Below are 25276 nucleotides of genomic sequence, written 5' to 3'. Positions count from 1 at the left end.
AACTCAACAATGATTTTGGTTGCTGGGTATACATTGTTTTCCTACTTTTTATATTTCATTGTTTTCATGATGAAAGTAACCTGTGTTTTTTAGGAGAAAATATACAAAGGATAAAAAAAACAGAAATAAAATCACCCACAGATAACCAGGACACAGCTTTCAGAGCTTTCTCTGTACACAGATCACTAGGTAAATACCTTTGTAGTTTTACAAAAATGGACTGATGGCATATATATGGTTCATCAAACTTTTTCTTTTTAATTTTACAATGTGCCATAAACATTTTCCCATGCAATGGACAAAAATCTACTACTGAAACATCGAGGACTAATAGTGATCGCTAAAGCAAGTATTAGCGTAAGGTTAAAGCACATGGCCTGACAAATGCCTGCCAGGGGCACTACACAAAAGGAATGTCTTCAAAGCCCCTTTGTGGGGCCCTGCAGCCACCCCTGAGTTCCCTTGGGCCCCTCGGGTGGAAGGGATCCTGTAAGCTTTTTTGCATCCACATAAACCCCCCCAACTTCTGCCTGGTTTTCTTCACCTCATCCTCCACCCTGGCCATCTCATCAAATTCTCTTATCATCTCCTCATTGCTCAAATGCATATCATGTATGGCCTCCTTATATTCCTTGAGGCACTGAGCCAGCCCCTTGTTGGTTTTTCTTTTGGCCTTCCTGGGTACATCGTCCCCAGCTGGGCGCTTTCCTGCAGCCCTTGGTTCACTGGCTGGTTTTTCTTCTTTTGGCTTTTCCTCACTCTCTGACTTTTCTTCTTTTGGCTTTCCCTCGCTCACTGGTTTTCCTTCTTTTGGCTTTCCCTCGCTCACTGGTTTTCCTTCTTTTGGCTTTCCCTCGCTCACTGGTTTTTCCTCGCTCACTGGCTGTCCCTCGCTCTCTGGCTTTCCCTCACTGTCTGGCTTTCCATCTGTTGGCTTTGTCATACTCTCTGGCTTTTCCTTATCCTTTAGTATTTCCTCATCTTCTGTCTTTCTCTCGTTTTCTAACTTTTCCTTGTCTTCCAAAGTACAAGCTACTTCTGGCTTTCCCACATCCTGTGGCTGTTCTTTACATTCCATCTCTCCTTGGTTCTCAGACATTCCTTCATTTTCATTGCAGAGTTTTTCCATGTTGAGATTTCCCCTCCTTTTCCTGTCCTGGGGTGGGGAGGAAGAGGAGACAAAGAGGAGACAAGGGAGACTGAGGGCTTGGGGGTGGAATGCACATCAGAATACTACTGGCACGCTCCCCTTGTCAGGGTTCCCTGACCTGGCCCGGCCCCTAAGTGTGCTTTCTGCCCACCCTCTCCCCTCACACACGTGAGCCAGACTATTTCTCTGGCAGGCCCTGCCATTTTCTCTATGTTTGCTCAGTACTGCAGTGTGTATAAATGTGTTAGGAGGTGGGAAGTGGCGACCCATATTCTGCTGGCGCTGTACCCTCCGTACTACCCACCCCTCTAGGTCCCTATCCACAGACCCCCTTCCTTTACTGACCTGCAGGGATTATGAACAGATTCCTCCTCCTTTTCTAGCCTTGCAAAGTGCTGAGAAAAGACACGCAGACCTGCAGACAGACAGGAGACAGGGCCTGCGCGTTTGGTGGATGCTTAGGGACTCGAGTCCCTTTCCTGAATCCTGGCCCTCCTCATCCGACGTTTCCCTCCCCCGCCTCCTCCACCCCCCCACCCCGCCACCCCCCTACCCCGCCACCCCCCTACCCCCCTACTCCCCTACTCCCCTACTCCAGCCGCCATTTCTTTTCACGCCTTGGGCACCAGACCAGGACGTTTTCCAAACTAATTTTGGATCTCTGTGTCCTTGTTGCGGGGAGACAATTCGCCTCCCCACCCTCGAGGTTAACTTTTTTTCTCTACACATGGACTGGTAGAAGGGGTTTATTTCCACTGTCTCACTGCGGGGGTGGGGGCCCAGCTCACCAGCTCCGATTCCAAAATGGACGGAGGGCAACGAGAAGGAGGTGCAGAGAAACAGGACACGGGTACTAGGTGTGTCCGCTGTCCCCACCCTCTGCCAATTGGCCGTTAGCTCCCCCTTGGCCATTTTCCCACCGCCATCTCTAACTACACTCTCCGGCCAGCTTCCCTCGACCTGGGCCCCATCCCCACTCTTTTTCCTCTGGGTGTTCCTGCCTTGCCCCCCCCCCCCCCCCCCCCGCCCCCCGGCTCATTCCAGAGTTCCGCAGGCAGCGACGAAGGGCCTCACACTGACCTGAAAGAACCTGCAGCAACAATTAGGAGCTCACAGATCGCTCCGGACCCGACCGCAGGGGAAGAGGGCGGGCTCCAGTTCTGGTGCCCACATCTGCGCCGGGGCGGTCATGTGAGCATCACGTCACCCAAGCTCGCCCCCGCCCACCATCCGCGTCTGCCAGTCACCACACCACCTCTCTGGACAGCGTGCCCTCTCATCTCTCTGCGTCGGGCGGGGGAAGGCTTTTGTCCTTTTTAACTCCTAGAGGCGGTCGAAGGAGTAGTTTTAATAAAAACCACAGAGGCTTTTAAAAAATGGATTGGGCAGTTCAGGGAAGGAGTCTTGATCATGTTGCTCTTAATTTCCATTGATAGAATGTAGAGCCAACCAATGAAATCCTATCAATGTGAACTTTAATGTCTTCCATAGAATACTGCACTTTAGGAAAAGTTACGAAAAATATTCCCCTCAAAATGAAATTGTCCCTTTTCCTAACGTGCGCGCAAACATATGTTTTTTTTTTCTTTTTAGTATCTCACAAAAAAGAAGGTGAATACAGTCTGAGATATTTTGAGAGACCACATTACATTCACAGTAACTTTATGACAGTACATTGTTATAATTGTTCTATTTTATTATTAGTTAATGTTGTTAATTTCTTACACTGCTTAATTTAGAAATTGAACTTTACCATAGATATGTATGTATAGGAAAGAACATAGAATATATATAGGATTCCATACTATTTGTGGTTTCAGGCATCCACTGGGGGTCTTGGAACGTAATCCGCTTCAGATAAGGGAGACTACTGTAGCTGCCTTCCATTTTATTTTATTTTATTTTATTTTATTGACATTTGTATCTATTTTTAACCTTTTTTTGGTTAATTTATTCTTTTAAAAAATTTACATCCAAGTTAGTTAACATATAGTGCAATAATGATTTTAGGAATAAAATCCAGTGGTTCATAATCTACATATAACACCCAGTGCTCATCCCAAGTGTCCTCCTTAAAGCCCCTTGCCCAATTAGCTCACCTCCCTACCCAAAACCCCTCCAGAAATTCTCAGTTTTTTCTCTGTATTTAAGAGTCTCTTATGGTTTTTCCCCCTCCATGTTTTTTTTTTTTTTTTAATTTTTTTTTTTTACAACGTTTATTCATTTTTGGGACAGAGAGATACAGAGCATGAACGGGCGAGGGGCAGAGAGAGAGGGAGACACAGATTCGGAAACAGGCTCCAGGCTCTGAGCCATCAGCCCAGAGCCCGACGCGGGGCTCGAACTCACGGACCGCAAGATCCGCAAGATCGTGACCTGGCTGAAGTCGGACGCTTAACCGACTGCGCCACCCAGGCGCCCCTCCCCCTCCATGTTTTTATATTATTTTTGCTTCCCTTCCCTTATGTTCATCTGTTTTGTATCTTAAATTCCATATATGAGTGAAGTCATATGATATTTGCCTTTCTCTGACTAATTTCACTTAGCATAATACACTCTAGTTCTATCCACCTTGTTGCAAATGCAAGATTTCATTCTTTTTGATCACTGAATAGTATTCCATCGTGCCTCTTATGTATCCATTCATCAATCGATGGACATTTGGACTCTTTCTATACTTTGGCTATTGTTGATAGCATGGCTGTAAACATTGGGGTGCATGTGCCCATTCAAGATAGCACTCCTCTATTCTTTGGGTAAATACCTAGTGGTGCAATTGATGGGTTGTAGGGTAGTTTTATTTTTAATTTTTTTGACAAACCTCAATACTGTTAACCAAAGTGGCTGCACCAGTTTGCATTCCCACCAGTAATGCAAAAGGGTTCCTCTTTCTCCACATTCTAGCCAACATCTGTTGTTGCCTGAGTTGTTAATTTTAGCCATTCTAACTGGTGTGAGGTAGTATCTCATTGTGGTTTTGATTTGTATTTCCCTGATGATGAGTGAAAACATAAATTTTCTAATTAATTATTTAAATCTAAAAATAAAACTATCTTAGAAACAGAATAAAAGAACAATTATTTTTTTATAAGTGAGAAACTGAATATTCAACGGACAATGACCTGACCATACGTGACAATAGAACTGGGACCCACAACCTTGCAGCAAGCAGCCCAGGAAGCCAAACCACAACTTCCAAAGCAATCTTCAGGATTTGATCAATGACTGCCAGCCTCCCTATTTTTTGCCCCCCCCCCCATTCAAATATGCTACCCAAACCAATCAAATAAGACACCCTGCTTTTCATTAGCCTGCTTCCAGCTTCCCCATGCCAACAATCTCCAATCAGAGAATACCTAAAGTCTTCCCTTTTGTTCACTGTAATGCTTTTCCACTCCTTAGAGACTTTTAGTTTCTGCCAAACACAAGTAATGCTGGCTGACTCCCTTGTTATAACAATCTCTGAGTAAATAACCTCTATTTCCATTTAAGCTTTTTGTGTGTAAGGCCTTTAAAAATATAATAACAGTGGCGTCTGGGTGGCTCAGTTGGTTAAGCGTCTGATTCTTGATTTTGGCTCAGGTCATGATCTCATGGCTCCTGGGATCTAGCCCCATGTCGGGCTGACAGTGAGGAGCCTGCTTGGGATTCTTTCTCTCCCTCTCTCTCTGCCCATTCCCCCTCAAAATAAATAAATAAACTTAAAAAATAAAAAATATAATAACAAAGACAAAAACAATTAAGGAAAACATTGATAGATTTGACCACATGAAAATGTGCAATAATTTTGTGAGGGCTTGAGGACACACGCACTCTTCCCTGCCTTTGTTGAGTGTAATGGTAAAAAGTGTTCTGAGGAGCAATTTGGTAAATTGTTTAAAAATAAAAATGTTTGGGGCACCTGGGTGACATGTCAGTTGAGCGTCCAAATTTGGCTTAGATCATAATCTTGAGGTTCATGGATTTGAGCCCCACGTCGGGCTCTGTGCTGACAGCTCAGGGCCTGGAGCCTGCTTCAGATTCTATGTCTCTGTCTGTGCCCCTTCTCCTCTTGCGCCCTGTCTCTCTCAAAAGTATATAAACATTAACAAAATTTTAAAAATAAAAATGTTTGAAGGGAGCCTGGGTGGCTCAGTTGGTTAAGAGCCCGACTTTGGCTCACATCATGATCTCCTGGCTCATGAGTTCAAGCTCCACCACTCTCCTTCAGGCTTTGTGCTGACAGCTCAGAACCTGGAGCCTGCTTCTGATTCTATGTCTCTGTCTCTCTCTGCCCCTCCCCCACTCGTGCTCTGTCTCTCCCTCTCTCAAAAATACACATTAAAAAAAATTAAAAAAATAAACATGATATTTTGGCTCAGTAATTCCACTTCTAATATTTACCCATAGAGATAATTAATAAAGTGCAAAAAATATAATCTTATGTTTTAAAAATGCTTTATACTTTAAAAATTCCCATAAAAACTGTTTATTATGCATTTATTCTTTGCTGGAACTGGGGCTACAATATTAATTATGTAGGCCTTGTTTATAATGTAAAAAATGGAATATCACAATTGTCCATCAGTACAGATTTAGTTACATAATCTTCTTAGTACATTTGTTTTCCTTGGCTATCTTTGGATGTTTGGTTTAGAAAAATAATTAAAATGTTGGGTTCTCAATACACAGTAAAAATAACTATTTGTAATCCCCAATTGCTATGGGTGGTGAGACACAAAGGATAACCACAAGATGTGGTATTGCCCTCTAGAGAATGCCACCTATGTGCCAGGCACTGTGTTAGCTACTTCATTTTATCTGGTGTGGATTTCATTTATACCTGACAAAGGAACTCACACTTCAAGGAAGCAGAATGATTTATAAAACTACAAGCTTAACTTAGTGTGGTACAGGAATAAGCATAGCAGGAGGAATAAAACACAGAAAGCCCACTAACATACCCAAGTGTAAAAGTTTTTAGTATGTGATAAGAATCCATTTCTGGTCAGTAGTGAAAAACAGGTTATTATGTAAATTAAATTTGTGTAATTGGATAAATAGTTAAAAAATGAAGATCCTCATTTTCTGGCATACAATCAAGTTCTTATAAGCAAGTATCACGAAATAAAAGGCATCCAAATTGTAAGGAAAGAAATAAAACTTCCTTTATTTGCATATGACATGATTTGTATACAGAAAATTCCAAAAAATCCACTAAAGAACTATGAGAACTAACAAATGAGTTCAGTTCAATATATAAAAATCCATTGTATTTCTATGTGCTAGCAATGAATAATTTGAAATGGAAAATAAGAAAACTTTTCCATTTAAAATGGCATAAAAATGCAAGAAAAAACATTTGACAAAATTCAGCATCCTTTCTTAATAAAAACCCTCGAGAAAGTCGGGATAGAAGGAATATACTTAAACATCATAAAAGCCATTTATGAAAAGCCCACAGCTAATATCATCCTCAATGGGGAAAATCTGAGAGCTTTCCCCATGAGATCAGGAACATGACAGGGATGTCCACTCTCACCGCTGTTGTTTAACATAGAGTTGGAAGTGCTAGCATCAGCAATCAGACAACAAAAGGAAATCAAAGGCATCAAAATTGGCAATGATGATGTCAAGCTTTCACTTTTTGCAGATGACATGATACTCTGCATGGAAAACGCGACAGACTCCACCAAAAGTCTGCTAGAACTGATACGTGAATTCAGCAAAGTTGCAGGATACAAAATCAATGTACAGAAATCAGTTGCATTCTTATACACTAATAATGAAGCAACAAAAAGACAAATAAAGAAACGGGTCCCATTCACAATTGCACCAAGAAGCATAAAACCTAACCAAAGATGTCAAAGATCTGTATGTTGAAAACTATAGAAAGCTTATGAAGGAAATTGAAGAAGACACAAAGAAATGGGAAAACATTCCATGCTCATGGATTGGAAGAATACATATTGTTAAAATGTCAATACTACCCAAAGCTATCTACACATTCAATGCAATCCCAATAAAAATTGCACCAGCATTCTTCTCGAAGCTAGAACAAGCAATCTTAAAATTTGTATGGAATCACAAAAGGCCCCGAATAACCAAAGTAATTTTGAAGAAGAAGACCAAAGCAGGAGGCATCACAATCCCAGACTTTAGCCTCTACTACAAAGCTGTGATCATCAAGACAGCATGGTATTGGCACAAAAACAGATACAGAGGCCAATGGAAGAGAATAGAAAACCCAGAATTAGACCCACAAAAGTATGGCCAACTAATCATTGACAGAGCAGGAAAGAATATCCCATGAAAAAAGACAGTCTCTTTAACAAATGGTGCTGGGAGAACTGGACAGCAACATGCAGAAAGATGAAACTAGACCACTTTCTTACACCATTCATAAAAATAAACTCAAAATGGATAAAGAACCTGAATGTAAGACAGGAAACCATCAAAACCCTAGAGGAGAAAGCAGGAAAAAACCTCTCTGACCTCAGCCACAGCAATTTCTTACTTGACACATCCCCAAAGGCAAGGGAATTAAAAGCAAAAATGAACTATTGGGACCTCATGAAGATAAAAAGCTTCTGAACTGCAAAGGAAACAACCAACAAAACTAAAAGGCAACCAACGGAATGGGAAAAGATATTTGCAAATGTCATATCAGACAAATGGCTAGTATCCAAACTCTATAAAGAGCACACCAAACTCCACACCCAAAAAACAAATAATCCAGTGAAGAAATGGGCAGAAGACATGAACAGACACTTCTCTAAAGAAGACATCCAGATGGCCAGCAGGCACATAAAAAGATGCTCAACATCCTTCTCATAAGGGAAATACAAATCAAAACCACACTGAGATACCAGCTCACGCTAGTCAGAGTGGCCAAAATGAGCAAACCAGGAGACTATAGATGCTGGCGAGGATGTGGAGAAATGGGAACCCTCTTGAATTGTTGGTGGGAATTCAAACTGATGCAGTCACTCTGGAAAACAGTGTGGAGGTTCCTCAAAAAATTAAAAATAGATCTACCCTATGACCCAGCAATAGCACTGCTAGGAATTTACCCAAGGGATACAGGAGTATTGATGCATAGGGGCACTTGTACCCCAATGTTTATAGCAGCCCTTTCAACAATAGCCAAATTATGGAAAGAGCCTAAATGCCCATCAACTGATGAATGGATAAAGAAATTGTGGTTTATATATACAATGGAATACTACGTGGCAATGAGAAAGAATGAAATATGGCCTTTTGTAGCAACGTGGATGGAACTGGAGAGTGTGATGCTAAGTGAAATAAGTCATACAGAGAAAGACAGATACCATATGTTTTCACTCTTATGTGGATCCTGAGAAACTTAACAGAAGACCATGGGGGAGGGGAAGGAAAAAAAAAGAGGTTAGAGAGGGAGGAAGCCAAAACATAAGAGACTCTTATAAACTGAGAGCAAACTGAATGCTGATGGGGGGTGGGAGGGAGAGGAGGGTGGGTGATGGGTATTGAGGAGGGCACCTGTTGGGATGAGCACAGGGTGTTGTATGGAAACCAATTTGAAAATAAATTTCATATTAAAAAAATAAAATTACTCAACACAAAAAATAAAATAAAATAGCATCAACAAGAATAAAATACTTAGAAATAAATTCATTAAAAATGTCTAAGACATGTACAGTGTAAAGTATAAAATACCATTGAAAGAAATTAAAGAATGCTTAAATAAATGTAAAGACATCTTATATTCATAGATTGGAAGACCTAATATTGTTATGATGGGTAACATTTCTCAAACTGATCTACAGATTCAACACAATCTGTCAAAATCTCAGCTGCCTTGTTTGCATAAATTTACAAGCTGATCTCAAAATGTATATGGAAATCAAACAACCCAGAATAGACAAAACAGTCTTGAAAAAGAAGGACAAAGTTGGAGGCCTCACACTTCCAGATTTCAAAACTTACTGTAAAGCTATAGGAATCAAGACCATGTGGTACTAGCATAAGGACATATAAACCAATGAAATAGAATTTAGAGTCCAGACATAAACAGTCACATTTAGTCAATGGATTGTCATCCAGAGGCCAAAGAAAAATCAATGGTGAAAGAAAGTTCTTTTCAACAAGTGATGCTGAGACAACTAGATATCCACATGCAGAAATAAATTTGGACCTCCACCTCACACTATATACAAAACTTAGTTTAAAAATATATTAAAGTCATAGGGGCACCTGGCTGTCTCAGTTAGCAGAGCATGCAATTCTTGATCTCAGGATTGTGAGTTCAAGTGTCATTTTGGGCGTACAGCTTACTTTAAATTTTTTTTAACGTTTATTTTTGAGACAGAGAGAAACAGAACATGGATGGGGAAAGTCAGAGAGAGGGAGACACAGACTCTGAAATAGGCTCCAGGCTCTGAGGTATCAGCACAGAGGCCGACGTGGTGCTCGAACTCATGGACTGCAAGATCATGACCTGAGCTGAAGTCGGCCGCCCAACCGACTGAGCCACCCAGGCACCCCCAGCTTACTTAAAAAAAATAATAATAAAATAAAAATAAATCAAAGTCCAAAATGTAAAAGCTAAAACTATTAATCTCATAGAAGAAAATATAGATGTAAGTCATGACCTTGGCTTAGGCAATGGTTTCTTAGATATGACACCAAAATAATATAGATAAATAAGTGTACATAAATAGATAATAGGTATAGATAAATAATATGGATAAATATGACTCTATCAATATGTAAAACTTTTTTTGGGCACCTGGGTGGCTCAGTCGGTTGTGTCCGACTTCAGCTCAGGTCATAATCTCACAGTTAGTGAGCTCGAGCACCGTGTCAGGGTCTGTACTGATAGCTCAGAGCCTGGAGCCTTCTTGAGATTCTGTGTCTCCTCCTCCCTCTATGCCCTTTCCGGCTCACACTCTCTCTCTCTCTCAAAAATAAAGAAACATTAAAAAAAATGTAAAACTTTTGTGAATCGAATGACAACATCAAGAAATTGAAAAGACAACTCACTGAATGGAAGACAATTATTGAAAGTAATATAACTGATAAGGGACTTATATCTAGAATATATAAAGACCTGTTGCAACTCAATAAAAAAAAAACAAACTAGATAACCCAATTTTACTTTGGGGGTTTTGAGGGTTTTTAAAATTGAAATATATTTGGGGTGATTCGGTGGCTCAAAAGTTATGAAAATATTAAGGTTTCTTGATACACATAAGCTAAAAGTTAACTATGCTCTTGATTATAAAAATTTCAGAAAAACACAAACATATATAATGTAGAAAATAGATCTGTATGCTGAATATTATTAATTTTTTTCTATGCTTATTTCATATACACAGTTTCTATTTTTAATGAAATTATACCATATATATTATTCTGCTACTTGATTCTTCCACTTACAAGTATATTCCCAAGCACATAACCATGTCATGGTTGTACCATGATTTACTTATCCAGAATATTCTATTGATGAATATTTGAGTTATTTTCAGATTTTTGCTTTTAAATAGTGGTGCAGAGGTCTTTCCTATACAGGCCTCCTTGAACACACCTGACAGTGGTTCTGGGTATATACTTGTGGGTCCATTTGAGGTGTCATCAGATAGGCACAATCTGTTACATATGACCAAATTGCTCTGTAAGTTGATGTAAAGTTATAATCCAACAAATTGTGTATGAGAGTCCCCATTGTTCTGCATAGTCCATCTAAAGAGGAGGTGGAATGCCTGGTCTGAAACACAGGGCTTTGAGTCAAGCACATGGGGATTATGATAGTATCTCTTTATCTTAGTACTTGTGTGACCCTGGCACATGTACTTAACCTGTCTGAGCCTCACTCTTATAATCTGTAGAAGGATATCCTGATACCAAACAGAATTATCTAGAATGTATAGAATAGACTGGCAGCAAATGTTTGTTTCCTGCTAATTCCATCTTTTCCCCTCTTAAGAGAGATTTCATTTTCCTCAAGATAATCACTATATCTTAGAGAGCATTTGAGCATGTTAAAAGAAGAAGGAAAACAAACACCCTCAGGTACATTAAGTAACAGATTTAGGGTAATTTCTGTGCTAAAGAATGCTATAGAATCCCTATGAAGCCAGCATTACCTTGGTTCCAAAACCAGGAAAAGACCCCACAGAAAAGGAGAATTACAGGTCAATATCATTCAACAGTACATTAAAATAATTATTCACCATGATCAATTGGGATTTATTCCTGGGGTGCAGGACTGGTTCAATATTCGCAAATCAATCAATGTGATAGACCACATTAAAAAAAGAAAGCTTGAGAACTATATGATCCTTTCAATAGATGCAGAAAAAGCTTTTGACAAAATACAGCATCATTTTTTAAATGTTTATTTATTTATTTTGAGAGAGAGAGCACCAGCATAGGAGTGGCAGAGAGGGAAAGACTCCCTTTTGCACTGTCCGCATGGAGCCCGACATGGGGCTTGAACTCACGAACGCCATGAAATTATGACCTGAGGCTAATTCAAGAAGTGGACGCTTCACCGAGTAAGCCACCCAGCACCCCTACAGCATTCTTTCTTGATAAAACCTCTTAAGAAAGTAGGGATAGAAGGAACATGCCTCAACATCATAAAAGCCATACATGAAAGGCACACAGCTAATATTATCTTCAATGGGTAAAAACTGAGAGCTTTACCCCTAAAGTCAGGAACACAACAGGTATGTCTTCTCTCACCATTACTGTATAACATAGTACGAGAAGTCCTAGCCTCAACAATCATACAACAAAAAGAAATAAAAGGCATCCAAATTGGCAAAGAAGAAGTCAAACTTTCACTCTTTGTAGATGACATGATAGTCTACATGGAAAACCTGAAAGACACCACAAAAAACTGCTAAAACTGATATGTGAATTCAGCAGAGTCCAGGATATAAAATCAATTGTACAGAAATTGGTTGCATTTCTATACACAAATAATGAAGCAGCAGAAAGAGAAATCAAGGAATCAATCTGATTTAGAATTGCACCAAAGCCCATAAGACACCTAGGAATAAACCTAACTAACAAGGTAAAAGATATGTATGCTTAAAACTATAGAAAGGTTATGAAAGAAATTGAAGAAGACACAAAGAAATAGAAAACCATTCCATGCTCATGGATTGGAAGAACAAATATTGTTAAAATGTTTATACTAATCAAAGCAATCTACACATTTAATGAAATCCTTATAAAAATTATACCATCATTCTTCACAGAGCTAGAATAAACAATCTTAAAACTTGTAGAGAACCTGAAAAGACTCCAAACAGACAAAATAATGTTGAAAACAAAAAGCAAAGCTGGAGGCATCACAATTCCAAACTTGAAGCTGTATTACAAAGCTGTAATCATCAAGACAGTATGGTACTGGCACAAAAACAGACACATAGATCAATGAAACATAACAGAAAACCCAGAAATGGACCCACAAATGTATGGCCAAATAATCTTTAACAAAGCATTTGAGAGTATCCAGTGGAAAAAAGAGAGTCCTTTTAGCAAATGGTGATGGAAGAACTGGACAGCAACATGCAGAAGAGTGAACCTGGACCACTTTCTTACACCATACACAAAAATAAATTCAAAATGGATAAAAGACATGAATGTGAGACACAGAACCATCAAAACTCTAGAGGAGAAAACAGGCAACAACTTCTTTGACCTAGGCCACAGTAACTTCTTACATGACATGTCTCTGGAGGCAAGTGAAACAAAAGTAAAAATGAACTATTGAGACCTCATCAAGATAAAATTCTTCTGCACAGTGAAGGAAACAATGAAGAAAACTAAAAGGCAACCGACAGAATGGGAAAAGATATTTGCAAATGACATATCAGAGAGAGGGTTAGCATCCAAAATCTATAAAGAACTTAACAACACCTGAAATTCAACACCTGAAAACCAAATAATCCAGTGAAGAAATGGGCAGAAGACCTGAACAGACACTTTTCCAAAGAAGATATCCAGATGGCTAACAGACACATGAAAAGATGTTCAACATCCCTCATCATCAAGGAAATACAAATCAAAACCACAATGAGATATGACCTCACTCCTTTCAGAATGGCTAAAATTAACAATTCAGGAAGCAACAGATGTTTATGAGGATGTGGAGAAAGGGGAACCCTTTTGCATTGTTGGTGGAAATGCAAATTGGTGCAGCCACTCTGGAGAAAAGTATGGAGGTTCCTCAAAAAATTAAAAATAGAACTTCTCTATGACCCAGCAATTACATTACTAGGTATTTATCCAAAGGAAACAAAAATTCTGATTCTAAAGGGCACATGCACCCCAATGTTTATAGCAGCATTATCAACAATAGCCAAATTATGGAAAGAGCCCAAATGTCCATTGACTGATGAATGGATAAAGAAGAGGTGGTATAATATATACAATGGAATACTACTCAATAATCAAAAACAATGAAATCAACTGGGGATAGAAGATGGTGGAGTAGGAGGACCCTGGACTCACCTCGTCTTGCAGATCACTTAGATTCCACCCATATCTGCCTAAATAACTCAGAAAACCGCCAGAAGACTAGCAGAATGGACTCTCCAGAGCCAAGCATAGACAAGAGGCCCATGGAAGAAGGTAGGAAGGGCAGAGAGGTGGTGCATGGTACACGGACTGGTGGGAGGGAGCTGGGGTGGTGGAGGGGCAGCCCACCCGGCAAGGCAGAGCCCCTGAAGTCTGGCTTGCAAAAGTGGAGGGGCCAGACTCCGTGAGTTCTGACAGCCAGGGAGACTTAACATCTGGAATGTTAAAATTCAACAGCTCGGGGCACCTGGGTGGCTCAGTTGGTTGAGTGTCCGACTTTGGCTCAGGTCATGATCTCACGGCTCGTGAGTTCGAGCTCCACATCAGGCTCTGTGCTGGCATCTAGGAGCCTGAAGCCTGCTTTGGGTTCTGTGTCTCCCTCTCTCTCTGCTCCTCCCCTGCATGTGCTCTGTCTCTCTCTCTGTCTCAAAAATAAATAAGCATTTAAAAAAATTTTTTAAAAAGTCAACAGCTCTGCTCTCAGGGAGTGGGGAAGGTGAGAGGACACCAGGAGGGAGGGTTGTTGAGCCCGGGAAGACAGAGGTTAGCTCAGTGGGGGAACAAAGGCACTGGCAAGCATCATCTCCCTCTCCCATTCCCCAGCCAAAATTCCAAAGGGAACCAGTTCCCATCACCGAACTTGCCTGCACCATGCAAACACCCAATGCTGTGCTTCTGTGGATCCATCCCTCTGCCGGGTCTGCCTCCCTCCAGTGCTGCAGGGCCCCTCCCACAGGGGACCACTGCCAGCAAAGTGAGCTAAGCCTGCCCCTCCCACCCCTGTGTACCTTGTGGATCCACCCTGGCTAATATGCCAGATTCCATCGAAGCAGCACCATAAGTAGCCCAGAAAGGGGCCACACCACTCCAAGGTGAGTCCTGCCCCTGGGAGAGAGGAAGATAAGTTACACACCAGCTGACTGTGGCCCCAGTGGTGGGCTGGGGGCAGACATCTGGTCTGACTGTGGCCCCGCCCACCAACACAAGTTACTCCGGACAGCACAGGGAAAGTGCCCTGCAGTTGGGAGCCACCCCAGGGACTACCCAAAATGACAAAACAGAAGAATTCTCCTCAAAAGAAACTCCAAGAAGCAGTGACAGCTAACGAACTGATCAAAAACGATTTAAGCAAAATAACAGAACAAGAATTTAGAATAATAGTCATAAAATTAATCTCTGGGCTTGAAAAAAGCATAGATAATAGCAGAGAATCTATTGCTACAGAGATCAAGGGACTAAGACATAGTCATGAGGAGCTAAAAAATACTATAAACGAGGTGCAAAATAAAATGGAGGCGACCACAGCACGGATTGAAGAGGCAGAGGAGAGAATAAGTGAATTAGAAGGTAAAATTATGGCAAAAGAGGAAGCTGAGAAAAAGAGAGATAAAAAAATCCAGGAGTATTAGGGGAGAATTAGAGAACTAAGTGATGCAATCAAACAAAACAATATCCGTATTATAGGAATTCCAGAAGACTAAGAGTGACAGAAAGGGGCAGAAGGTGTAGTTGAACAAATTATAGCTGAGAACTTCCCTGATCTGGGGAAGGAAAAAGGCATTGAAATTCAAGAGGCACAGAGAACTCCCTTCAGGTGTAACTTGAATCGATCTTCTGCATGACATATCATAGGGAAACTGGAAAAATACAAGGACAAAGAGAAAATTCTGAAAGTATCTAGGGATAAACAGGCTCTAACTTACAAAGGGAGACCCATAAGACTAGTGGCAGACCTATCTACTGAAACTTGGCAGGCCAGAAAGGAATGGCAGAAAATCTTCAATGTGATGAACAGAAAAAAATCCTTTATCCAGCAAGTCTGTCATTCAGAATAGAAGGAGAGATAAAGATCTTCCCAAACAAACAAAAACAGAAGTAATTCATCATCACTAAACCAGCCCTACAAGAGATCCTAAGGGGTGATTCTGTGAGTGAAATGTTGCAAGGACCACAAAGTACCAGAGACATCACTACAAGCATGAAACCTATAGAAATCACAGTGACTCTAAACCCATATCTTTCCATAAGAACATTGAATGTAAATGGACTAAATGCTCCAACCAAAAGATATAGGGTATTAGAATGGATAAAAAAAAAAGACCCATCTATTTGCTGTCTACAAGAGACTCATTTTAGACCTGAGGACACCTTCAGATTGAAGACTAAATGCTCCAACCAAAAGATATAGGGTATTAGAATGGATAAAAAAAAAAGACCCATCTATTTGCTGTCTACAAGAGACTCATTTTAGACCTGAGGACACCTTCAGATTCAAAGTGAGGGGATGGAGACCTATCTATCATGCTATTTACTGGAAGTCAAAAGAAAGCTGGAGTAGCCATACTTATATCAGACAAACTAGACTTTAAATTAAAGGCTGTAACAAGAGATGAAGAGGGGTATTATATAATAATTACAGGGTCTATCCATCAGGAAGCGATAACAATTATAAACATCTATGCACCAAATACAGAAGCCCCCAAATATATAAAACAATCACAAACATAAGCAACCTTATTGATAAGAATTTAGTAATTGTAGAGGACTTTAATGCCCACTTACAACAATGGATAGATCATCGAGACACAGGATCAATAAAGAAACAAGGGTCCTGAATGATACATTGGATCAGATGGACTTGACAGATATGTTTAGAACTCGGCATCCCAAAGCAACAGAATACACTTTCTTCTCTAGTGCACATGGAACATTCTCCAAGATAGTTCACACACTGGGTCACAAAACAGCCCTTCATAAGTATACAAGAATTGAGATCATACCATGCACACTTTCAGACCACAATGCTGTCAAACTTGAAATCAATCACAGGAAAAAGTCTGGAAAACCTCCAAAAGCATGGAGGTTAAAGAACACCTTACTAAAGAATGAATGGGTCAACCAGGCAATTATAGAAGAAATTTAAAAATATATGGAAACAAATGAAAATGAAAAGACAACGATCCAAACGTTTTGGGATGCAGCAAAGGCAGTCCTGAAAGGAAAATACATTGAAATCCAGGCCTATCTCAAGAAACAAGAAAAATCCCAAATACAAAATCTAACAGCACACCTAAGGGAATGGGAAGTAGAACAGCAAAGACACCCCAAACCCAACAGAAGAAGAGAAATAATAAAGATCAGAGCAGAAATAAACAATATAGAATCTAAAAACTGTAGAGCAGATCAATGAAACCAAAAGTTGGTTTTTTGAAAAAATAAACAAAATTGATAAACCTCTATCCATGCTTCTCAAAAAGAATAGGGAGATGACCCAAATATATAAAATTATGAATGAAAATGGAATTATTGCAACCAATCCCTCAGAAATACAAGCAATTATCAGGGAATACTATGAAAAATTATATGCCAGCAAACTGGACAACCTGGAAGAAATGGACAAATTCGTAAGCACCCGCACACTTCCAAAACTCAAACAGGAAGAAATAGAAAATTTGAACAGACCCATAACCAGTGAAGAAATTGAATCAGTTATCCAAAGTCTCCCAACAAATAAGAGTCCAGGCCCAGATGGCTTCCCTGGGGAATTCTACCAGACATTTAAAGCAGAGATAATACCTATCCTTCTCAAGCTGTTCCAAAAAATAGGGAAGGAAATATCCAGATTCAGTCTATGAAGCCAGCATTACTTTCATTCCTAAACCAGAGACCCAGCAAAAAAGAGAACTACAGGCCAATATCCCTGAATGAATATGGATGCAAAAATTCTCAAGAAGACACTAGCAAATCGAATTCAACAGCATATAAAAAAAATTACTCACCATGATCAAGTGGGATTCATTCCTGGGCTGCAGGGCTGGTCAAATATTGGCAAATCAATCAATGTGATACATCACATTAATAAAAGAAAAGAAAAGATCCTGCCTATCGATGCAGAAAAAGTATTTGACAAAATTCAGCATTCTTTCTTAATAAACCCCCTCCCGAGAAAGTGGGGATAGAAGGAACATACTTAAACCTCATAAAGCCATTTATGGAAAGCCCATAGCTAATATCATCCTCAATGGGGAAAAACTGAGAGCTTTCCGCTTGAGATCAGGAACACGACAGGGATGTCCACTCTCACCGCTATTGTTACACAGTGTTGGAAGTTCTAGCATCACCAGACAACAAAAGGAAATCAGAGACATCAAAATCAAAGGCAAAAACAAAAAAAATAAAAAATAAAAAGAATGAAATCTTACCATTTGCAACAACATGGGTGGAACTAGAGTTTATTATGCTAAGAGAATTAAGTCAGGCAGAGAAAGACAAATATCATATGATTTCACTCATATGTGCAATTTAAGAAACACAACAGATGAACATAGGGTACGGGAAGGAAAAATAGGATAAAAACAGAGAGGGAAGGAAACGATAAGAGATTCTTAAGTACAGAGGACAGACTGGGGGTTACTTGACAGGAGGTGGGTAGGGAGATGGGCTTCGTTGGTGATGGGAATTGGGGAGTGCATTTGTTGGGATGAGCACTGGGTGTTGTACGTAAGTGATGAATCACCAAGTTCTACTCCTAGAGCCAATACTGCAGTGTATGTTGGCTAACTTGTGTTTAAATAAATAAATTTAAAATTAAAAAAAACATGCTATAGAATGAGTTGTCTGATTGAGTGGGGTGGGAGAAAAAGATTTAATATATTCCATTGAATGATAAGGCTTTGCTGTGGCCTTTTTGGGTTCAGTAGGCTCAGTTCAGGTGTATTCATAAGCTGGGAGGCTGGGTCCTTCTTGGAGCTCCAGAAAGATGAAGCATTTTGTGTGGATCTGCAGGGAGGGACACTGGAGCAAGAGTTATAAGCATTGACTGAGTCTCAATGCCTGAGTCTTCACTGTTGACAGGACCTTGGGTGAGTTATCTCCTCTCTTTTTTCCTGTCTCCTCAGCTACCAAAGTGAATTATACCATGGAGCAGGTCAATTAAGGTATGGTACTGGATTGAGTAATTACTATGTTCCAGGCACTGTGCTATCTACTTTACTTGCATCTTTCCCTTTTTGTCAAGTACTTTTGCTCAAGTGGCCTTCATGGGGCAAAGTCCAGAATCCTGTGAAGGAGCAATATTGGGGATCTAATTTAGATGGTAAGGAGGTACACAAATCCTCTGTGAGAAATTACATTTAAAGGGCAACCTGCACTCTCAACAATAGCCAAATTATGGAAAGAGCCTAAATGTCCATCAACTGATGAATGGATAAAGAAATTGTGGTTTATATACACAATGGAGTACTATGTGGCAATGAGAAAGAATGAAATATGGCCCTTTGTAGCAACGTGGATGGAACTGGAGAGTGCTATGCTAAGTGAAATAAATCATACAGAGAAAGACAGATACCATATGTTTTCACTCTTATGTGGATCCTGAGAAACTAAACAGGAACCCATGGGTGAGGGGAAGGAAAAAAAAAAGAGAGAGAGAGGTTAGAGTGGGAGAGAGCCAAAGCATAAGAGACTCTTAAAAACTGAGAGTAAACTGAGGGCTGATGGGGGGTGGGAAGGAGGGGGGGTGGGTGATGGGTATTGAAGAGGGCATCTTTTGGGATGAGCACTGGGTGTTGTATGGAAACCAATTTGACAATAAATTTCATATATTTTAAAAATAAATAAGGGGGCGCCTGGGTGGCTCAGTCGGTTGAGTGGCGGACTTCGGCTCAGGTCACGATCTTGCACTCCGTGGGTTCGAGCCCCGCATCGGGCTCTGTGCTGACAGCTTGGAGCCTGTTTTGGATTCTGTTTCTCCCTCTCTCTGACCCTCCCCCGTTCATGCTCTGTCTCTCTCTGTCTCAAAAATAAATAAGCTTTAAAAAAAATTTAAAAAATAAATAAGTAAAGGGCAACCTGAGCGATACCCGGGTGGCTCAGTTGGTTAAGTGTCTGACTTTGGCTCAGGTCATGATGTCACAGTTTGTGGGTTCAAGCCCCACATTGGGCTCTCAGTGTGGAGCCTGCTTGGGATTCTCTCTCTCTCTCTCTCTCTTTCTCTCCCTCTCTCTCTGCTTATTCCTGACGCATGCTTTCTCTCTTTCTCTCTCAAAATAAATAAATAAACTTAAAAAGAAAAGTGTAACCTGAAGTGTGAGCAGGAGAGAGCTAGGGTCAGAGAGATTCCTAAGCAGGGGGAGAAGCATGTGTAAAGGCCTTGGGGTGGGAAGTAGTTTGGCCCTTTTGAAATGGAATGAGGCCAATGTATCAGAGTGAGTGTGAGAGAGGGAGTGGCCCCAGATAGGACTAGTAAGGAAGGCAGGGGCCAGAGCACACAGGGCCCTATTGGCTCTGGTCAGGACTTTGCATTCTACCTGAAGAGTACTGGCAAGGTTCTGGAGAGTTTGTAAACACATGAGAGCCCACTTACTATTGGCAGTCAAGAAGGTGTTGGACTCTGAGATTAGAAATATTACCCTTGCTTGCAAACAGAACAGAGCATTCAGGAAGAGCAGCCTTATGGATGGAGCCTCTGTTGCTGAGGTAACAGGACTGTGTCCCTGTTACTATGGAAAACTGATGTATGGCTAGTGGCTGGTGAGAGTGGTGATGACATGTCACAGGCTTTGGTCTTATAAATGAGACTCTTAATTCTCCCACCTCAGTGAATGTATTGCACAAGGTAAAGTGGGTTGGGAGGCAGCTGATCCTTCATGGGGTTCAGGCCAACCTATAAGCCTTCCTAAGGTAGGACAGAGGTCACTGAGAAACACAGCCCACTTTCCTTGTCTGGGTCTGAAACACCTAGAAACTCTTATGTTCATGACAAGAGGCCTGTATTCCTCCGTGACACTTTTTTTCTATTATAAAAATACTTGGCTACAGTTCCTGATCATTTAATGTTCTTTAAGAGATAATATTATTACTCACCCAGGGCATAACATTTTCCTTTAATGAACCCAAATTCAGAAGGAATATAGATCACATTTATTTAAATTTTAGCTGCATCCACTGAACATGTTATTTTTGCATTTTTATATCATAAATCATATGAGCTAGTTATCATTACTACATTAATTTTAGTGGAACAAAGAAAAATATGTTTTAAGTATATATTGAAAATAATTTTTTAAATTTTTATTATTTATTTTGAGAGAGAGAGAGAACATGAGTTAGGTAGAGGCAGAGAAAGAAAGAGAGGAGAGAGAGAATCCCAAGCAGGCTCTGCACTGTCAGCACAGAGCCTGATGTGGGGCTTGAATCCATGAGCTATGAGATCATGACCTGAGACAAAACCAAGAGTCAGATGCTTAACCCACTGAGCCACCCAGGCACTCCTACTGAAAATCATTTTTATATTTCTCCTCAGTACCCTTACCCACTATCAGATCATCTTCCATACATGCTATTTCATAATGAATTATAAATAAAAATAATTTATGTGCAGTTTAAAATGCCTCACAACCAAAGTAAAGTCTCTTTCCTGAACAATATTCCTCCATCCTGTTCCCCAAAGGTAACCAGTACCATGATTTGATTTTACCTGGCATCCATTTTTCTGTACATATGGAAATATACATACATGACTGGATACATTGGTCTTTTCATCAACTGATTTATTTGTTTTTTAGATATGAAATTAGAATCACAGAATAACAGTGATCTACTTATGTTCTTCATTTAACAATATAAATGTTTTTAAACTTATTCTCATTAAAGTATGATTTAGAGAAAATAAAATTCACTCCCTTAGTATACAGTTCCATGAGTCTTGAAAAATTCATACAGTTGTGTATCCACTACTACAATCAAAGATATATGAGTTCCATTTTGCCCCCAAATTCCCCTGCTCTCTTTGTAGTCACCCATTCTCAACCCTGACAACAAACTGTTTTCTGACCCCAAAATTTTGATAGCTGTAATTTTTTGTTTTGTATTTTCATTTAAATTATATTCAATACATTTTCTCTTTTCAAATTTTTATTTGAATTCTAGTTAGTCAACATACAGTGCAATATTGGTTTCAGGAGTAGAATTCAGTGATTTATCACTTACATACAACACCCAGTGCTCATCACAAAAAGGGCCCTCCTTAATACCCATCACCCATCTAACCCCACCCCCACCCATCTCCTTCCATTATCCCTCAGTTTGTTATCTATCTTTAAGATTATCTTAAGGTTTGTTTCCCTCTAACTTTTTTTCTCCTCCCATATATTCATCTATTTTATTTCTTAAATTCCACATATGAATGAAATCATATGGTATTTGTCTTTCTCTGATTGACTTATTTCACTTAGCTCCATCCATGTCATTGCCAATGGCCAGATTTCATTCTTTTTGATGGCTGAGTATCATTCCATTGTATAGATATACCGCATCTTCTTTACCCATTCTTCAGTTGATGGACATTTGGGTTCTCTCCATAGCTTGGCTATTGTTAATAATGCTGCTATAAACATTGTGGTGCATGTACCCCTTTGAATCTGTATTTTTGTATCCTCTGGATAAAAACCAATAGTGCAATTGCTGGATCATAGGGCAGTTATATTTTTAACTTTTTGAGGAACCTCCATATGGTTCCCCAGAGTGGCTGCACCAGTTTGCATTCCCACCAACAGTGCAAGAGGTTTCCCCTTTCTCTGCATCCTTGCTAATGCCTGTTGTTTCTTGCATTGTTAATTTTAGCCATTCTGACAGGTGTGAGGTGATATCTCTTTGTAGTTTTGATCTGTATTTTTCTGATGATGAGTGATGTTGAGCATCTTTTCATGTGTCTGTTAGCCATATGGATGTCTTCCTTGGAAAAGTGTCTATTTCTTCTACCTATTTCTTAACTAGATTATTTATTTTTTGGGTGTTTAGTTTAATAAGTTCTTTATAGACTTTGGATACTAACCCTTTATCCGATATGTCATTTGCATATATCTTCTCCCATTCCATAAGGTGTCTTATTGTTTTGTTGATTGTTTCCTTTGCTGTGCAGAAATTTTATCTTGATGAGGTCTCAATAGTTCATTTTTTGCTTTTGTTTTTCTTGCCTTTGGTGATGTGTCTAGTAAGAAGTTGCTTCAGCTGAGGTCAAAGAGGTTACTGCCTGTGTTCTCCTTTAGGATTTTGATGATTTCCTGTCTCACATTAAGTCTTTCATCCATTGTGCATTTATTTTTGTGGACAGTGTAAGAAGTGGTCCAGTTTCATTCTTCTGCATGTTGCTGTCCAGTTTTTCCAACACCATTTGTTGAAGAGACTGTTTTCTTTTTCTATTGGTTATTCTTTCCTGCTTCGTTGAAGATGAGTTGACCATATAAGTTGTGGTTCCATTTCTAAGTTTGTATTCTGTTCCATTGATCTGTGTGTCTGTTTTTGTGCCAGTACCATACTGTCTGATGACTACAGCTTTACAATATAGCTTGAAATCCAGAATTGTGATGCCTCCAGTTTTGTCTTTATTTTTCAGTATTGCTTTAGATATTCAGAATCTTTTGTGGTTCCATACAAATGTTAGGATTGTTTGTTCTAGCTCTGTGAAAAATGCTGGGGGTATTTTGATAGGGATTGCATTAAATGTGTAGATTGCTTTGGGTACTATATACATTTTAGCACTGTTTTTTCTTCCAATCCATGAGCATAGAATGCTTTTCCATTTCTGTGTTCTCTTCAATTTCTTTCCATCAGTTGTTTTCAGAGTATAGATCTTTTACCTCTTTGGTTAAGTTTAGTCTTAGGCATCTAATTGCTTTTGGTGCATTCGCAAATGGGATCAGTTCCTTGGTTTCTTTTTCTGATGCTTAGTTATTTGTGTACAGAAATGCAACAGACTTCTATATGTCCATTTTATATCCTGCCACTTTGCTGAATCCATATACTACTTCTAGTAATTTTTTAGTGGAGTCTTTTGGGTTTTCTACATAGAGTAGAATATGGTGAAAATTTGAAAATTGTTAAAGTTTGATTTCTTCCTTGCCAATTTGGATGCCTTTTATTTCTTTTTGTTTTCTGATTTCTGAGGCTGAGACTTCCAGTACTATGTTAGATGGTAATGGTGAGAGCGGACATCCTTGTCTTGTTCCTGACCATAGGGGAAAGGCTCTCAGTTGTTTCCCATTGATGATGATATTAGCTGTGGGTCTTTCATATGTTGTCCTTGTGATGGTGAGGTATGTTCCATCTATCCCTACTTTGTTGAGAGTTTTTATCAAGAATGGATAGGGGCGCCTGGGTGGCGCAGTCGGTTAAGCGTTCAACTTCAGCCAGGTCACGATCTCGCGGTCCGTGAGTTCGAGCCCCGCGTCAGGCTCTGGGCTGATGGCTCAGAGCCTGGAGCCTGTTTCCGATTCTGTGTCTCCCTCTCTCTCTGCCCCTCCCCCGTTCATGCTCTGTCTCTCTCTCTCCCAAAAATAAATAAACGTTGAAAAAAAATTAAAAAAGAATGGATGCTGTATTTTGTTAAATGCTTTCTCTGCATTTATTGGCTTTTTCTGCATTTATTGGAAGGATCATATCATTCTTATCCTTTCTTTTATTAATGTGGTGTATCATATTGATTGATTTACAAATAATTGAACCAGCCCTGCAGCACAGGAATAAATCCCACTTGATCATGGTGAATACTTCTTTTAATGTACTGTTGAATTTAATTTGCTAGTATCTTGTTGAAAATTTTTGCATTCATGTTTATCAGGGATTTGGGCTTGTATTTCTTTTTAGTGGGGTCTTTGGTTTTGGAATCAAGGTAATGCTGGCCTCATAGAATGATATTGGAAGTTTTCCTTCCATTTATATTTTTTGAAACAGTTTGAGAATAATAGGTATTAACTGTTCTTTAAATGTCTGGTAGAATTCTGGGAAGCCATCTGGCCCTGGACTTTTGTTGGGAGATTTTTGATAACTTATTCCATTTCTTTGCTGGTTATGGGTCTGTTCAAATTTTCTATTTCTTTCTGTTTCAGTTTTGGTAGTTTGTAAGTTTCTAAGAATTTATCCATTTCTTCCAGATTGACCAGTATGTTGCCATGTAATTTTTCATAATGTTCTCTTATAATTGTTTGTATTACAGTGGTGTTGGTTGTGATCTCTCCCCTTTGATTTGTGATTTTATTTATTTGGTCTCTCTCTCTCTCTCTCTCTCTCTCTCTCTCTCTCTCTCTCTTTTGATAAGCCTGGCTAGGGGTTTGTCAATTTTGTTTATTCTTTTAAAGAATCAGCTGTTAGTTTCATTGATCTGTTCTACAGGGTTTTTTGTTTGTTTGTTTCTACATTGTTTATTTCTGCTCTAATCTTTATTATTTCCCTTCTTCTGCTGGCTTTAGCCTTTATTTGCTGTTCCTTTTCTAGCACCTTTAGGTGTAAGGTTAGGTTGTGTATTTGAGACCTTTCTTTCTTCTTCAAGTAGGCTTGTACTACAATATACTTCCCTCTTAGCACTGTCTTGGATGTATCCCAGAAGTTTTGGACTGTCTTGTTTTCATTTTCTTTTGCTTCCATGTCCTTAAATTGTGGTTTATATACACAATGGAATACTACTTGGCAATGAGAAAGAATGAAATATGGCTTTTTGTAGCAACGTGGATGGAACTGGAGAGTGTTATGCTAAGTGAAATAAGTCATAGAGAGAAAGACAGATACCATATGTTT

General features: G+C 39.6%; 1 protein-coding gene across 2 annotated transcripts; it reads right to left on the bottom strand.

Moving 5' to 3' along the window:
- Positions 1–233: 233 nt before the first annotated feature.
- Positions 234–2358, bottom strand: TCEAL4 (transcription elongation factor A like 4). Of its 2 annotated transcripts, none has more exons than XM_047844444.1 (3): positions 2231–2358; positions 1496–1565; positions 234–1156 (listed from the first exon to the last, which is right to left on the bottom strand). In XM_047844444.1, the coding sequence occupies exon 3, from the start codon at positions 1127–1129 to the stop codon at positions 401–403; it is 729 nt and encodes a 242-aa protein (XP_047700400.1). In that variant the 5' UTR covers positions 1130–1156; positions 1496–1565; positions 2231–2358; the 3' UTR covers positions 234–400. The 2 variants fall into 2 exon arrangements, with proteins under 2 accessions (XP_047700400.1, XP_047700401.1); XM_047844445.1 differs by having other exon boundaries at positions 234–1151.
- Between the last annotated feature and the right edge of the window lie 22918 nt (positions 2359–25276).

This window comes from Prionailurus viverrinus, chromosome X, assembly GCF_022837055.1.
Source record: "Prionailurus viverrinus isolate Anna chromosome X, UM_Priviv_1.0, whole genome shotgun sequence".
Lineage (NCBI taxonomy): Eukaryota > Metazoa > Chordata > Mammalia > Carnivora > Felidae > Prionailurus > Prionailurus viverrinus.
The sequence above is the reverse complement of the archived record's forward strand: the minus strand, read 5'-3'. Positions and strand labels throughout refer to the sequence as shown.